The sequence below is a fragment of the Rhinatrema bivittatum genome, chromosome 2 (assembly GCF_901001135.1).
Source record: "Rhinatrema bivittatum chromosome 2, aRhiBiv1.1, whole genome shotgun sequence".
Lineage (NCBI taxonomy): Eukaryota > Metazoa > Chordata > Amphibia > Gymnophiona > Rhinatrematidae > Rhinatrema > Rhinatrema bivittatum.
The window spans coordinates 697,627,697-697,644,219 of record NC_042616.1 but is presented as its reverse complement, the minus strand read 5'-3'; the positions used below and the strand labels follow the sequence as shown (position 1 = coordinate 697,644,219).

At 41.2% G+C, this 16,523-nt stretch overlaps 1 protein-coding gene across 1 annotated transcript in view; it reads left to right on the top strand.

The window, feature by feature from the left end:
• CALB1 (calbindin 1) overlaps window positions 1–16,025 on the top strand; it is a 100,306-nt gene extending 84,281 nt beyond the window's left edge. The window contains exons 7-11 of the mRNA XM_029591631.1: window positions 9,889–9,944; window positions 13,228–13,267; window positions 13,987–14,040; window positions 15,050–15,121; window positions 15,547–16,025. Coding sequence (XP_029447491.1) covers window positions 9,889–9,944; window positions 13,228–13,267; window positions 13,987–14,040; window positions 15,050–15,121; window positions 15,547–15,660 — 336 coding nt within the window. The 3' untranslated portion in view covers window positions 15,661–16,025. The remainder of the gene's footprint in view (window positions 1–9,888; window positions 9,945–13,227; window positions 13,268–13,986; window positions 14,041–15,049; window positions 15,122–15,546) is intronic.
• Window positions 16,026–16,523: the final 498 nt, after the last annotated feature.

The window sequence follows — 16,523 nt, the reverse complement described above, 5'->3', positions numbered from 1 at the left end:
CACATGGTAGGGTGGCATCACCACCTAGGGCGAGGAACATCTTGCACTGGCACTGAATAAGAGGTACTTGAGATAGCAGCTTCACATCTTAAAAAATGAAATGAGCAAGATATTTCTTTGAGTTTCAGGATCAGGACATTTAGCTCATGTCTCAGACAGCAGGAATAGAGGTTGAGCCTGACATCTACAGGCTCTGTATTCCTACTTCAGTCTCTTCCTTAGGGATTAGATTCTACCTGGAAGGTTTAGGTCAGGAGTGGACAAATGTTTTAGTCTGAGGGCCACAATACGATACGGTGCTATTCCTGGGGGTCAAGAAAAGAACTAGGTAGAGGAGGATACCTGCAGGCTGGACATGGCCTGTGGTCAGAAATTTGCTCACCCCTCGTTTAAGTGCTCTGGTAGGGACAGAAACAGCAAACTCCCTCAGCATCACTAGCCTCTGCCCTCTCAGGGGTTTAGTCTCCAGCTGGAAAGTGACCTGCAATCTTCCTCAATCTCTTTAGTCATTTGGGCAGCTGAAAACTTTTACAAGATGCCCATTTGCCCTGTAATCTGATGAAGCATGCTGAGACCCCCAAAACAGGCTTTTTCCCCACTGATCTAGAATTCACCAAAAAACATTTTATCATGATGTTTCCCTCTCCCCAGACTGTATTACAACATTGTACATACCTTAACTCTCGTGCTCTGGGGCACTTCCCTTTTACCACAGAGATTCTACGCCCTCAAAATACATATCAAACCACAATGGCAATGCTCCCAAAATACCAAAAGGCTCCCAAGGGTTCCCAAAAGGTTCCCCTTCGGGGCTCCGCAACAGCGCACCACTATGCGTCGGCACAGCATCTCAAGTAGCCTCCCAGTTGCCACAGGTAGGTGGGGTCAGTGCTATCATGGTGGGAAATGAATCAGAGCTCAGAATGGCGTCAGACTTCAATGGACTCAGCTGGACAGCCCGCAAATGCACAAAGTTCTTTTGGGCCTTATCCCTCCACACTGCTCAGCCCCAGAAGCAAGGTAGAATAACAGTCTCAGTGGCAGAGCATCTCAAATAGCCTCCCAGTTGCCACAGGTAGATGGCGGTCAATAGTGTCACGGTGGGGGAGGGATTTCTATACTATGCAAATCTATTTCATGCATATTCATTGTGGATATCCTGAAAACCTGGCCTGTTTGTGGTACTCATAAACTGGAGTTCGCCATTCCTGCCCTAAACTGTTTACCACTGGCTTTGCTTTAATGGTTACCTCCAAATCCCTCTCATGCTTACTCAGCCAAAGTATTTCTGTTTTATCTGGATTTAATGTACGTCTGGTTGCTTCCAGCCAAACTGCAATGGTTTTGTAAATTCTGCCATGTGGTTACCCTCCATAGATACCTATAGCTGCACATCACCTGCAAAATAAAATGGCAGTTTAACATCGAAACTCTGAAAATCAGTATTAAAGTGACAAAATAAATATTGAACAATAATAGCAAAATCACTGAACCCTGCATGAGCCCTACAACCCACCAAAGCTAGTTTTGCTATAGTTTGACTTTAGCTTTCCAATTGTTTTTTACTGGTCAAAAAAGACTCAGGCCATTGTAATACAATCCTTTTTAATCCTAAAACCAGCAACCTCCCTAACAATATGCCATAATCAATTATAATGAATGCTGCAGGGAGATCTAAAAAAAAAACCAAGAATAAACACCTCTCTCTGTGGCCATTAATAGTTGATAATAAAAATGATGCCATCCCATGGCCTCTTCTAAATCCAGACTGTAATATATATATATAGGGCTCCTGGTTCTAAAATTAAAAGCCAGGACTACCGATTTCTCAACTGGCTTACTAAGGAATGGTAAATTGGAAACTAGATTGATAGTAAATCAGAATTAAGGGATCAAGATTGGGATTCTTCAAAATGGGGCAAACAATGGCATGCTTAAGGTCCAGGAGAACAAAATTCTCCTTCAATGAATAATTCATCCAACAGGCTATCAATGGGACAAAAAAACCTTTTTCAGCCACAATATATTTTGAAGGTAAAGGATCTAATAAATACTAGCCTGCTTTTACTTCTTGCTAAATAGACACCTCTAATCATGAACTGTAGAAATATATACATGAGACTTCTTCCCTTATCATCCTCTATTTGCTGCTCCTTACCCACACATCTCTCCAAAGACGTATGACCTCTAACTTCCACAAGACACTCAAATTCCAACAATTTTCATACTTGAAAATTCACTAAATTTTTCCACTGGTAAGTCCATAAGTCTGTTCTGTTTTCCCTTGTTGCACCCCTCCAGAAAGATATCTAACCACTTGGGCTATGTTCCTTGGTCTCTTGTCAGCGAGGTCTAATTGCCTGAAAATAAACCTATGTTAGCCTCCCTGATTTTAGCCTGATTTTAGCTTGATTATTAATTTGATCATGAACCCTACACTTTTCTTTATTTAACTATGTCAAATTCTTCCTCCGAATATGATCCAACTAATAATCCTGCTGCTTCAAAAGTTTTAAATTTGAATGAACCAAATAGCACATTTTTTGCTCTTAAACATCACAGTCCACTGAAGCCACCATAGTCACCCTCTCTCCCTTAGTATTCCACATCCCAGTCCTCTCTTACAGTGGTTTCAATAAAAAGTCTTCCTTATCAAGAGTTAAACAATCCACCAAATCACTCTCTTTTCATGCAGCCAAATTTCAGTTCATTACTGTCACATTTCCTTTCTCACTCACCACTAGATTACAAATTGGAAAAAGCAGCATAAAATGGTCAGACCAAAATTAATGAATATCCCGAAGGCTAGCTATAATAACACTTCTATAATCAGTGTCAAATACTAAATCAAGTCTTATGTGTTAGAAAATGAGTTAATTGGGTAGAGGCTAAATCATTCATCATGTCTTAAAAGACATTTCCCCTGTTAAAAACTCCTGTCTGATGCATATTAAAATCAGCTAAAACCACCATCTTATAAAATCCATTACCCACGCGCACATGTGCGCCCGATCTTATATCAGTGCGCAGATGTGTACGCGAGTGCCGACTCTTGCGTGCAAGGGGGCGGGGGATTTTGCTACATGCGCGTGGCAACGTGATACGGTCTTTTCCCAGTTCCCTCCCAGTGCATTCCAATAAACGAGCGGGCTGGGAAGGAATTTCCTTAACGTTGAATTTTCAAATCTGTGCTCAGGCGTCCATGTGCGTGCGGTTCCCAGTTCGCGCACATGGATGCGCCAATATTATAAAATACGCATGCCGACATGCGCATGTTATAAAATCTGTTACCCGCGTGCACATGCGCGCCTGATATTATATCGATGCACGCATGCGCACGCGACTGCCGAGTCTTGTGTGCAAGGGGGGGAGATTTTGGTACATGCGTGTGGTGATGTGATAAAGCCTTTTCTCAGTTTCCTCCCAGTCCGCTCCAATAAATGAGCGGACCGAGAGGGAACTTCCTTAACCCCCTACCTACCCTGCTTGCCATTACCCCTATCCTCCCTGACCCCTAAAAACACTCTAACTAGGTTTTCTTTTTTCTTTCCCTTACTTACCTGCTGTCCCGAGCAGCAGTAACTTGTGTGGGCCGGCCAGCTGCCAGCGCATGCTTCACCGGGACAGTGCCTAATAGAGCTGTCCCGGATACTTCACGGCCCGCCCATGCCCTGCCCAGACCCCGACCCCAGCCCACCCCTATTTTTTAAAGCCGGATGTTCTTCGCATAACAGGAGATAAGCGCGTGACCGCGGCCCTTTCAAAATGCCCGCAGCGTGCACACGCAGCTTGGTCACGTGCATATCTCCTGTGTTTTATGCGCGCCGGTGTTTAAAAATTTACCTGAATGAGGGCAGCCTATAAATAACAAAAGGCAGCCTATAAATAACAAAAAGTACTCAAACCCACCCCATTTAACTGCTAAATCTTGACACTCCAAAGCCCTCCAACTAGAAGCCAACTCTAAATTCAACCCTTGATTAAAAATAACTGGCACCCACCTCCACTTTTAAAATCTCTTGAATGACTAAAATGACTAAATGACTAAATGACTAAAAAATATAAACCTCTCTGGACAGCTTTGATACAAGGTCATCCCATCACCCTCTCCAACCCAGGTCTCAGTAAGAAAAAGTTTGTAATTTATGCTCTTCAATTAAATCCTTGATCCAATGGGTCTTTTGAACTAAAAATCTGACATTCAATAATCCCATGTCACATCCACTGAATAAAAACAAGGTCTTTTAGTGCCCCGTAAGGGAACTATACATAGTTCTCTAAAATCTCACTAAAAGTCACCTCCGTCCGCAATAAGGCTGAATAGAAAAACCTTTGAGCCCATTCATAACACTCTCCAATACTCCCTCACCCAAACAACCCATGTCTCACCACTCAATTTCCCCAATAACACAACATGAAAGAGTGACAGGAAACACTCTTGCAGTCCCACAAAGGTCCCACAAAAGGGTCTACCAAGAGGTAAACCTCCTAAGGCTTTGATCCTTTTAGTGCCAAACCAGCTGGTGCTGCTCCGAGATAGCATTTCAGCACCTCATCCTGGAAATGACATCACTAGTGGGTAAGGAAAGATCCAGCAGCCGAGCAGATTAATATACCTGCTTTTTTGGAATAAAGAATTCAAACAAGTCGGGTTGCAACATATTAGAAAGCATTTATAGCATTCACTAGAGTAATGCTATAATATTGTACATGGCTTTCTGAGGCCACTCTCATTGCTCCTTATCATCCTAGTCATACTTTATGTTCCAGCCAGTTAGAACTACTAACTGTTCCTTCCCACAAAAAAAATTAGACTTGAATCTTCCAGAGATAGTTGTTTTGCTTTTTTTGGCCCCAGCATTTGGAATTATTTACCTCTTAGTGTACATTCAGAAAAAGATTACATGAAATTTAGGAAAGCTCTTAAATCATTTCTCTTTATCCAAATGTTTCAGGACTACATTTTCGGGCACATTTTCAAAGGCCTGCACGTGCAAATCCTGGGGTTTACATGCGTGATCAGGCCTTGCACGCACCATGCAAATTTTCAAAGAGGCCTGGTATCTGCACAAGTGCCGGGCCTCTTCAAAGGGGTGGACCAGGAGGTGGGATCTAGGCAAGGAAGAGCAGGGCAGGGGGTGGGCCAGGACAGCATTGTACGCTGTTCCTTGGAAGCGCACGCCTGCAGCCGGCTGGCGCACATAAAATGCTTCTGCTCCCAAGGAGCAGTAAATAACAAAATAAAAAACGGGCCAATACAGTAAAGTCTGCGGGAGAGCGGACGAACGCCCGCTCTGCCGGTGCGCGCGATTCTCTATTTAAATTAGGTGACGCAGTAAAAACGGGGAAAAGGAGGTGCTAGGGACACTAGCGCGTCCCTAGTGCCTCCTTTTTGACAGGAGCGGCGGCTGTCAGCGGGTTTGACAGCCGACGCTCAATTTTGCTGACGTCGGTTCTTGAGCCCGCTGACAGTCACGGGCTCGGAAACTGGACGCTGGCAAAATTGAGCGTCCGGTTTTCGGCCCGACAGCCACAGGCCAAATTCAAAATGTTCTTTTTTTTTTTTTACCTTTTTTTACTTTTGGGACCTCCCACTTAATATCGCTATGATATTAAGTCAGAGAGTGCACAGAAAAGCAGTTTTTACTGCTTTTCTGTGCACTTTCCCGGCGCCGGAAGAAATTAGCGCCGACCTTTGGGTCGGCGCTAATTTCTGAAAGTAAAATGTGCGGCTTGGCTGCACATTTTACTTTCTGTATCCCGCGCGCATACCTAATATGGCCATCAACATGCATTTGCATGTTGAGGGCGCTATTAGGTACCACAGGTTGGACGCGCGTTTTCCTCCCCTTACTGAATAAAGGGTAAGGGAAAACGCGCATCCCAGAGCAGGCTAACAATGCGCTGAACTCGGGGAGGCCCGATTGTGTCACTGCATATACTCTTACAAAATGCACATGCAGATTATAAAATCCGATGCGCATGTGCACTCGGCACATGGATTTTATAATATGTGCGAGCATGTTATAAAATTGGTTTGTCCATGTGTGTGCACCGGGAATCGCGCGTACATGGATACGCGCACACACATTTTAAAATCTACCCCTTAGTTTCATTTTATTTTGTGTTTCCTTGATCTGATTTTATTGTTCTTTATTAATATTTGATTATTTATTTATTTATATTTTATTTATTTATCGAGTTTTATATACCGTCGTTCGGTTTCGCCATCACAATGGTTTACAAAGTTTCGATGTTTAACAGAGTTTCCAAAAGAATCCTGTGATTGTTAACATAGATATAGTAGGTTTTATAAACGTGGTTCAGATGTCAAACTATATAGTTTCAGTTATGTGTTCTATTAGGTGCTTGCATTGCTTCATTATGTTTGCATAGGGTCAGTAGGGGGAAGTAATATCTAAGCGTCATTGGGTGTTTTGGTAGGCTTTGGAAAACATCCAGGCTTTTAGTTCTTTTTTGAAGGTTTTTAAATTTTGCTGTGTTCTAAGTTCAGTTGGGAGGGAGTTCCAGAGTTTGTGACTTCCTAGGGATATGGCTCTCTTCCGAGTTGAGGTAATTTGTTTGGAACGAGCTGGTGGAATCTTTAATAGACCTTTGTTCACTGAGCAGAGGTTTCTGTTTGGAGAGTGCAGTTTTATGGATGTACTTAGCCAGTTTGATTGCTTTTTGTATATTATTTTGTGTAGTATGTGTCAGAAAGCTCTGTTGTTAAAGCTGTTTTTTAGCAATCTGTTGTTATTTAGAATAGTTGTGGGTGGATCCTTGGACAAGTGGCAGATGACCACGCCCTCGGGGAAATCCCAAGAGGGACCACTGGTCACGCTTAGTGTAGGAGACAGACACACACTAGTTCTTTTATTAGACAATATAGTAAACCACCTGAGGTGGCAGTAGTGAGCTGGAAGCACCCGGCTGGGCTGTAGTCCCTCAGGTACTGGAACAGCGATCCCAGGGTGGCTGAGCTGTAGAGTAAGAAAGTGAGTAGGCAGTATATTCAGAGTTCTGGAACAAGTCCTTGATGGTAACACTCACACAATAGTCTCTTAAAGCAGCCCAGGAGATGATATGCATTAGGCCCTCGAGGAGCAAGTACCTGGTTTCAGGGAATGCTCTGAGAGATAGTTACAGACTCACTGATGTTAAGCAATAAGGACTTCTTAGAAGCAATATATTAAACCATCAAAGGTGGCAGTAGTGAGCTGGAAGCGCCCGGCTAGGCTGTAGTCCCTCAGGTATTGGAACAGCGATCCCAGGGGGCTGAGCTGTAGAAAAACTAAGAAACAGGCCAATACAGTACAGTGAGCTCCAACGGAGCGCACTGTTAGCCGGCATTTGGACGCGCGTTTTAGATGCGCTAGCATTACCCCTTATTCAGTAAGGAGTAATAGCACGTCCAAAATGCGCGTCCAACCCCCCTCCCGAACCTAATAGCACCTGCAACATGCAAATGCATGTTGATGGCCCTATTAGGTATTCCCGCGCGATTCAGAAAGCAAAATGTGCAGCCAAGCTGCACATTTTACTTTCAGAAATTAGTGCCTGCCCAAAGGAAGGCGCTAATTTCTCTGGGCACTGGGAAAGTGCATAGAAAAGCAGTAAAAACTGCTTTTCTATGCACCCTCCGACTTAATATCATGGCGTTATTAAGTCGGAGGTCCCGAAAGTTTAAAAAAGTAAAAAATAAAAAATTTAAATGGGCCCGCAGCTGGCGGGTCAAAAACCGGACACTCAATTTTGCCGGCGTCTGGTTTCCGAACCCATGGCTGTTAGCTGGCTCGAGAACCGATGCTGGCAAAATTGAGCGTCAGCTGTCAAACCTGCTGACAGCCGCTGCTTCCGTCAAAAAAGAGGCGCTAGGGACGCGCTAGAGTCCCTAGTGCCTCTTTTTATCGCCGGCCCTAATTAAAATAAATTAAAATACTGTATCGCGCACACAGGAGAGTGGCCTGTGCGCGCGCCGGGAGAGCGGGCGCTTGCCCGCTCTCCCACAATTTTACTGTATCGGCCCGAAAGCGAGTAGGCAGTATATGCAGAGTTCTGGAACAAGTCCTTGATGGTAACACTCACACAATGGTCTCTTAAGGCAGCCCAGGAGATGGTATGCATTAGGCCCTCGAGGAGTGAGTACCTGGACCCAGGGAAAGCTCTGAGAGATAGATGGAAACTCACAATGTTGTAAGCAGCGACGACTTCTTAGCAGAAGTGGTATTCAGGAGCAAGTCCGGGACGTGGGCCCTCGAGGAGCGAGTACTGGTTCCAGACTGCGACCTGCAAAGAAAAAGAGAGAGAGAGGCCCCCAAAGAGCGGGTACCTCTAGTGAAGTCCGAGGAGGCAGAGTAGCTGGGTTTGCAGAGAACGAATCCCATCCGCAGCGACCAGGAGGAAGCGAACCCTTGCTAACTCGTCTTGTTAGTGAAAACTGAGACCTTAAATATCTGGAGCTGATGATGTCATCTCAGGGGGACGCCCCTGAGGTTCGTGCCAACGCCAGTACATCAGTCGGGCCGCGCGCGCTTAGACATCTGATCAACATGGCGGTTTGCAGCGTCGAGCCAGTCTGGGTATGCTGGAGGAGGATGGCCTGGAGATGTCGCAGCAGCTAGCCTTCCATCAACCCCAAAGGGAGTCGCCAACGAGGTAAGGTGGGCAGAGCAGAGACGTCGGACAGCGACGGACACAACAGTATGGTTAGAATTTTGTATTCTATCCTGAATTTTATTGGGAGCCAGTGCAGTGATATTTATTTATTTATTTATTTAGAGATTTTTATATACCGCAGTACGTAAGGATATACATCACTGTGGTTTACATTTAACAATAACTTAGCAACAGGCTTTACAATTGACATTATTAATAAGTATTAATTAGAATTAATTACAAATAACAGGATTGACGGAAAAACAGGCTGTACAGACCGTGGACCATCCATTAGTGTTTAACATACAAAAATAAAATTGAAGTAACTAAACATATTTACGAACACTAAAACCATAGAGCATATAATACAATAACGGTGCTGAGAGGGAATACAAGTTCTAGATTGAACAGAGGATAATTTTATTATATAAATCAATTAAAATATCATAATCGGGGAAAGAGCGGGCAAATGGGAGGGGAAGAATTTAGGGAGGGATATAAGGGTAGGAGTACTGTGATCATGTTTTTTAGTTCCAGTGAGTAATCTGGCAGCTGTATTCTGGAGGATATGGAGTAGTCCAATGGTGGAGAGAGGCAAGTTGAATAGCAGGGAGTTGCAGTAGTCCAGGCTGGAGAATATAAGTAGTTGAAGGACTGTTCTGAAGTCGTTGGGGGAAAGGAAAGATTTTAGACGACGTAGGGTTAGGAGTTTGTGATATCCGTCTTTGATTTTAGTAGTGATGTGGTTCTTAAAGGATCGTTCCTTGTCAAGTATGACTCCTAGGTTGCGGGCATGATTGACAGGGGAGATTGCAGCTTTTTGATTCATTAGGTTGAGTGGTGGCAGTTGAGGATTACTTTAAATTAGTATTTTTTTATTTTATTATGTAATCTGTTCAACCTTTTTCACTTACATTTGTTCAAGCTTATTTTATTATGTTCACAACCTGTTTTATTGCTTTTTCTGATTTATTTTACTTCATGCACATTGTAATGTTTTATTATTCATCGATCTGAATTGACTTAAGGAATAGTGATTTATTAAGTAAATAAACTAAACTAAATTAAAAACTAAACTTATAGCCCTTCTTTAGATGTCAAAGAATCCTGCTTTCTCCTGCACCATTTTGTCTTCTTGAACTCTATGCTTTTCACTATAGTTGGGTTTTTTTCTTTCTTGATAGGCTGACTACTTCACTGTTTACATTGTACTATAATATTTTTTTTCAGCTCAGAATGTTTGATTCTAACAATGATGGGAAGCTAGGACTGACTGAAATGGCCAGGTATGTTACAGTTTTATATTAAAATATATATGCACTTTAAATGCACTGGTTCGAGGGATCTATTAATTGTTAAACAACATCAAATCCAAAAACTATCACCTCTTAATAATTAGTCTCAATCTAATTTCTCAATATATAAATCCAATACTGTAGTATCTAATACTGTAGTATCCAGTGCTTTGCAGCATCGGCTTTGCAGACAATCACAGTTGGTGGAAATTGGGACATTTACAGCTGTCTTGTTGGCGTGATATTATTTTGTGTTGACTCTGCTGACAATTATAATTTTTTAAAAGGTTTTTTCATGCAATATAAAAATATTTTTAAAAAATGGTTGGAGGCGGATTGTTAATGATTACACTATAATGGATCACCCAAAATTGGGGATAAAAGATTATAGGTATGAAACTTTCCCTTCCTTCCTTAAAAGATTTTTTGTGTGCTGAGATTTGTTTGAATTATTGACACAAAGATACTAAATGAATGGTTAATTCAGCATTGGATACTACAGTATTGGATTTATATATTTAGAAATTAGATTGAGACTAATTATTAAGAGGTGATAGTTTTTGGATTTGATATTGTTTAACAGTTTTATATTAAACACCATGTTTAAAGTTGCTATTATGAGCTGCTACTAGTTCTAGCAATTCTCACATTTTTCCATTCTATATCAAATAATGTATATGCCTTCGTGTATGAAAATTATTTTCTAACAGTTTATTGAATTCATTATTGGATCAACTTAGGTCCTTGCAAACACATTCACAATATGGTAGATATCTATATCTGGATATAGATAGATAGATCTCTCAGGGGGTAATAGCTATGCTTTCCTGGCTGTGAAGCCTAAGTCACTCTCTACCATATCAGCTATGGGATGTTGCTCTTTTCTGTATCACTGGAGATCTTGGCATCTGGATTGTTGGCACCACCATCTCCTCCCTATCACTGTTTGATGAACTTTCATAGGAAATGTGATCTTCAGGTTCAGAGCAGTCATTACCTCCTGAAAGAATGTTTGGGTTGATTTATTAATGTTTTTACTGTAGTCCTCTGTGGTCAATTTTATTGGAACTTAGAGGAATGTAAGTTTTTGTACAAATTAATTCATTTATTAATTAACATATCATCACTGGATTATCCCTCAAAAGATGAATCACTAGTTTCATCCATTAGAAAAGACCAATCATTTCTTCAGACTTGCAGCACCACTGGCTTTGGACTGTAGAAAAAAGCATAATGGCACAATCAAATGTATGAATAGAACACCATTTCCCCCATGTTAAATTCCAGGCATGATACAGCTTTGTCAAGCCAAAAATAGGACAGCATTCCTACCTACCCCTTCCCTGCAAGTGCAGGCAGAAACGGACTACAACCAGAGTAGCAATCATGGGTACTTAGGGGTAGATTTTTAAAGTTATGTGGGCGTAGATTTGTTCGTGCAACCCGGTGCGAACAAATCTATGCCCAAGCCGCCCCTGACACAGCAAAGCCCCGGGACTTACGCGCGTCCCGGGGCTTTGCGCACGCCGGCAGACTATGCAACATAGGCGCGCCAGCGTGCAAGTCCCCTGCTCGCGTAAATCCAACTGGATTTACGCGCACAGGGCTTTTAAAATCTGCCCTTTACTGTTTAGGCAGATTCCATTGTGTCTAAGATCTGTCCTCTTTCTGTACATATTCCTACTTCTTGCTTGCTTCTCCTTTCTTACATATACTAATGGGGCAAAGAAGCTATACTTATATGCAAGAGAAAGGAATGCATGTGTCCTTTTTTTGAGAGGTCAAAGAGGTGATGACTCGGCTCCGTGGAATCAGGAAGTCAATCATGAGGCTATTGTTATATCTTCCAAAGTATTCAAATACTCAAGCAGAGATAATAATAAAATTTCTGAGAGCAGGGGTGTCTCAGAGTCCCAATGAGCTTTGAAGAAGAATCAAGACAAAAAGTAACAGGTCAATTTTAAAAGAATCTCACGCGTCCATGTGCGCGTAGTTCCCTGCACACGCACATGGACACGCCAATTTTATAACATGCACGCACCGACACGCACATTATAAAATCCGATACCTGCGCGCACATGTGCGCTTGATTTTATGTTGGCTCGAGCATGTGTGCGTGGGTGCAAGGGAGGGATTTTCTTTAAAAGCATGCAGCGACGCAATAGGGCTATCCCCACTTCCCTAACCCCCTAACTACTCTGCCACCCTTTTCTCCTCTCCTCTTCGACCCTTAATCCCCATCTAAATATTCACTTTTTTTTTTTGCTTTATAATTTACTTCCTCTGAAGAGTTGTACGTTGCGCTCACCGGCCGGCTACCAGCACACACTTCACCAGGACAGTGCACAACGGCGCTGTCCCGGCTGGCCCCTTGCCCTGCCCCCAGCCTGCCTTTTTTCTAAACCCTGGTTCTTCCACGTGTACCAGCAGATACGCGCATGACCAGGCCATTTAGAAAATGCGCTCACTGCACACTCGGCCCGGCCACTCGCGTGTCTGCCGGGATATGCATGCGCCAAGGATTTAAAATCCCCCTTTAAAGGTTTGATTTCATTTAAAAATACACTTTGCTTCTATAAAAAAACTGGGGTTATAATGATCTTTGAACACACTTTGACTCACCGATCACACACAATAAAACATGCTGAATCATTTCTGGAAGCAGAAGCATAATTTTGACAGGAAAACAGGGTGTTATGCAAGATAACCCCTTTTGGGTAAAGCCATTCAGTTGAGGGTATAGCTAGACACCCTGCAGGACTCTCTCATTTTTTCAAGTACAGAAGCCAGACTATTTATATTTTAGGCCTCTGTGGTCTGAATGTCCCCTCTAACCTGCAGTTACGGTTAACTTTAAAAATCCTGATAGTAAATAACAGAAATGCTCAGACAGTATTTTATATATTTATAATGCCCCCTATCCAATTGGAGCACTGGGCAATAAACAAAATATGCAACAATAAATGCAATCAGTAACAAATATACAAAACATACTTGCTAGATTAGCTGTCATGGCGACTGCCTCATTTTCTATCACCGTGGCACCATAAATAATGCATCTACTACTATAGACTATAGGAACATTTTTACCCACAATGTATTTAAAAAAAAAAAAAAACTTACTATAAAACACCTATAATGTTGGTAGCTGCTTTATAATAAAAATGGTATGTGCAGTGTGGCACCTTTTTATTATGTAAGAAATATATTGCCATATGTTTGATGTATCGACCTTGTTGTAAAAGTTTTAATTTACTTTTATTTACCCCCAAAGGTTACTCCCTGTACAGGAAAATTTTCTTCTTAAATTTCAGGTATATCACTTTATCTACCATGTATATTTGAACATTTAAAGGTGAATTTTAAAAGTCCTACATGTGCCCAAAGCTGGGAGATACGCACATGACTTGAGCTGGTGCACACTGCGCAGATTTTAAGAAGCGCCTGAGTACGCGCCCAAATCAAAAAGTTAAAAAAGGGGCGGGGCATGGGCATGGTCTGGGTGGAGCATGGGTGGGATATGGGTGTTCCAGGAAGGTCACTTGAAATGTGTGCACATCAGGATCCCCTACCATGTAACTTTACTTCTGCTATTGCTGGCTTGTAAGTTTTAAAATAAAAAAAAAAGATCTGGGCTAGTCAGCGGGGTTTGAAATGTCAGGGCTAATAGGGTAAAAGGGACTAAGATTAATTAGGGGACGGTTAGGAAGTTGGGAGCCTTTACCTGAGTGAACTGGGAATGGACTGTGGAAACTGGTAATTGCATCGGCACCTGTATCTAATAATATCTCCCCACTTAAAGCCAGCATTTATGCGCAGAGACGTGCATCTTACAGAATTGCATGCGCATATATGCGCGTACAGCAGATTTTATATCATATGCGCACACATGTTATAAAATGGCTGCATCCATTCGTGCGAGCCGCCATACACGTGAACAAGTACGCCCGTGCGGCTGTTTAAAAGTTACCATCATATATTTTTGTACTAAGGTATTTCATATTATTTTAACACTCCTTTGTTCTGGCCTTAGGGAGTAAAAATGTGTGGTAAAGAATTCAATAAAGCTTTTGAGTTGTATGACCAGGTAAGTTTATAGATGAATTATAATTAGGGGTTCTGATTCTAGGTTTTAACTGATAATGACTGATAAAACACCCTAGTGCAAAAACATAAAATAGGTGTATGTTGGATAAACACAGGAAAAATGCCATTTCCCTTTATTACTCTCTCATTTCCCTCTCCCCCCCCCCCCCCGCCCCTTTGCCTGCCCTAGATTCTCCAGTCTGTTATTGTGACTTTTCTGTGCTGACTCTTCAGTTGCACAAATGTATATATTTGATTCAACCAGAAGAGGTACCCAGCAATAATTCCTGTGCTGCAAAAACACTGATTTTTTTGTACCTTCAAAGAATCTCTACTTAGCTAGAAAATAAACAACACCTGGATTTACAGTTTATAAACATCTAAAATCAGAAGCCTAATTATAATTATCTAGTTCCATTTTATGTTCTTGAAGCCTTCTTCTCTCTTTAGCATTCTAGGAACCTACACTAACCAATTTTATTAATGTAGAATATTGAACATAAAGCACTAAGGGCTTTCGTTCATAGCCTCCAAATTTGTGCCCTTGTATCTTAGCTCATGTCCCATACAATATTCCATCCAGTCCTTACGGCAACAATCTGCCCATAGGAGCACAGACCAAGACTCCTTAGTGTCACCTGTAAGTGGAGCCTGAAGCCAGGAAATGTTACTGTAAAGCTATATCTTGCATTCCCTCTGATGGAATACTGAGTGCAGGACTCCTAGATCCAATATGTTCCAGGAACAGGAAGCCATACCAAGAATGAAACTTAGTTTTCTGACTGGTATTGTTGCCAGGCCAATCAAGTCAGCAGTAAATTCCTTTTTTGCATATTAGTTTAGAGCAGACTACAAAATATCACTGACAGTTGACAAATGCCACATCTAAGATTTAAAAAAAAAAAAAAAAAATCAGCACATTAGAAAGAGCATCTTAGTGCAAATCATTGAAACTAGAGATTACAACTAAAATTGTATTTGACTCCAAATTGTCATTATTCATTATCCAGGATGGCAGTGGGTACATCGATGAAAATGAATTAGATGCACTGCTGAAAGATCTCTGTGAAAAGAACAAAAAGGTAATTCCTGACACTGTTTTTAGGTGGTGAGGAAACAATCTGAATATAAATGACATTTCAAGGTACAACGAAATAAAAAAGAAGATAAAGATAGAGTTGCTGACAATAACTCTAGAAGGGCCTTAAGTGCTCTTGGCAACCTTAATTGAGATGTAAATCCTTTATTAATTCATTTGTCATGGATGATTAGATTAAAGATTTGCTATTAGACTTAATTTTCCTGGTAAATACAATCACATGAATAATTTAAGGTACTAAGAGGTTTCCTTTTAGCCAGCTCACTCTCTTGGTGGCTACAGATAGACCTTAAATTCTGTGCCTGTGGGGAAAAAAAAATCAATAATAAATAAAGTCCACATTCATCTGGGTTGTGAGCGTTATATAATAAATTGAATTGTGAACCATCCTCTCTTTTTTTAAAACAGGAATTGGATATTAACAATATTTCAACGTATAAGAAAAGCATCATGGCCTTGTCTGATGGAGGGAAGCTGTACAGAGCAGAACTCGCACTTGTTCTCTGCGCTGATGAAAATTAAAGTCTTGCTTTCACGTCCACTTATTGATGAAAAAAACTGTATCTACAAAATAACTGTGCACTATGAGGGAATAGGCTTTACTTCCTTTATATACCTGTAAATTTTATTGCCTTTAGATAATTAGCCAGGTGTGTGGCAGATTCTTTTCAGTCGGTTTCTATACTGTTTGTAATGTACAGTTTTTGTATCTATAACATCAATAAAAGAATGTCTATGTTTGGGCCAGTCTATTCAGTAAAATGAGCTAAAATGTTGTTCTGTTCTTAAAGATGGCTGCCAAAAATTTTAGAATACAACTGTTTTGCAATTGTTGGTTTTAATAACCAAAAAAAATCAAACATTTGATATGTGTTTGTTAGGAGATGTCCAGGGCCAAAACATTTATAGTAGAATTAAGACACAATTTCCAGTACTTACTTGACCAATGAAGCAAGAGCTCCTAAGGGCATTAAATGTATAATGCAAAATAATAATAGAATTATAATTATTTTTTACCAAAAATTTACTGTATATTTCTTCCTAAAGTTTTTAGTACTTTTAAGGGACAACTCAGACTTTCACCGTTGAAGATTTAAACAAGAAGAAAATAGTCCCAATAATCTAAGCACTAAAATAACTGAAAATGTGATGACAATGCAACAAGTGTTGGCAGTGCCAACATGGGGTTTGATTCACCAGTACTGATTTTAATAGACATTAATATAGTCAGGTCATTCTGGTATGAAACTACATAAAACTTTGGGCTTCCTTTACTGAGCATTTATCCCATAGACACAGAATGGGAGAAAAGCCTTAGTAACTCAGGCCTTGTTTTCAAATAAATGAACCGGTAACTAGGGGCCTTAAGACCTCGAAAGACTCCT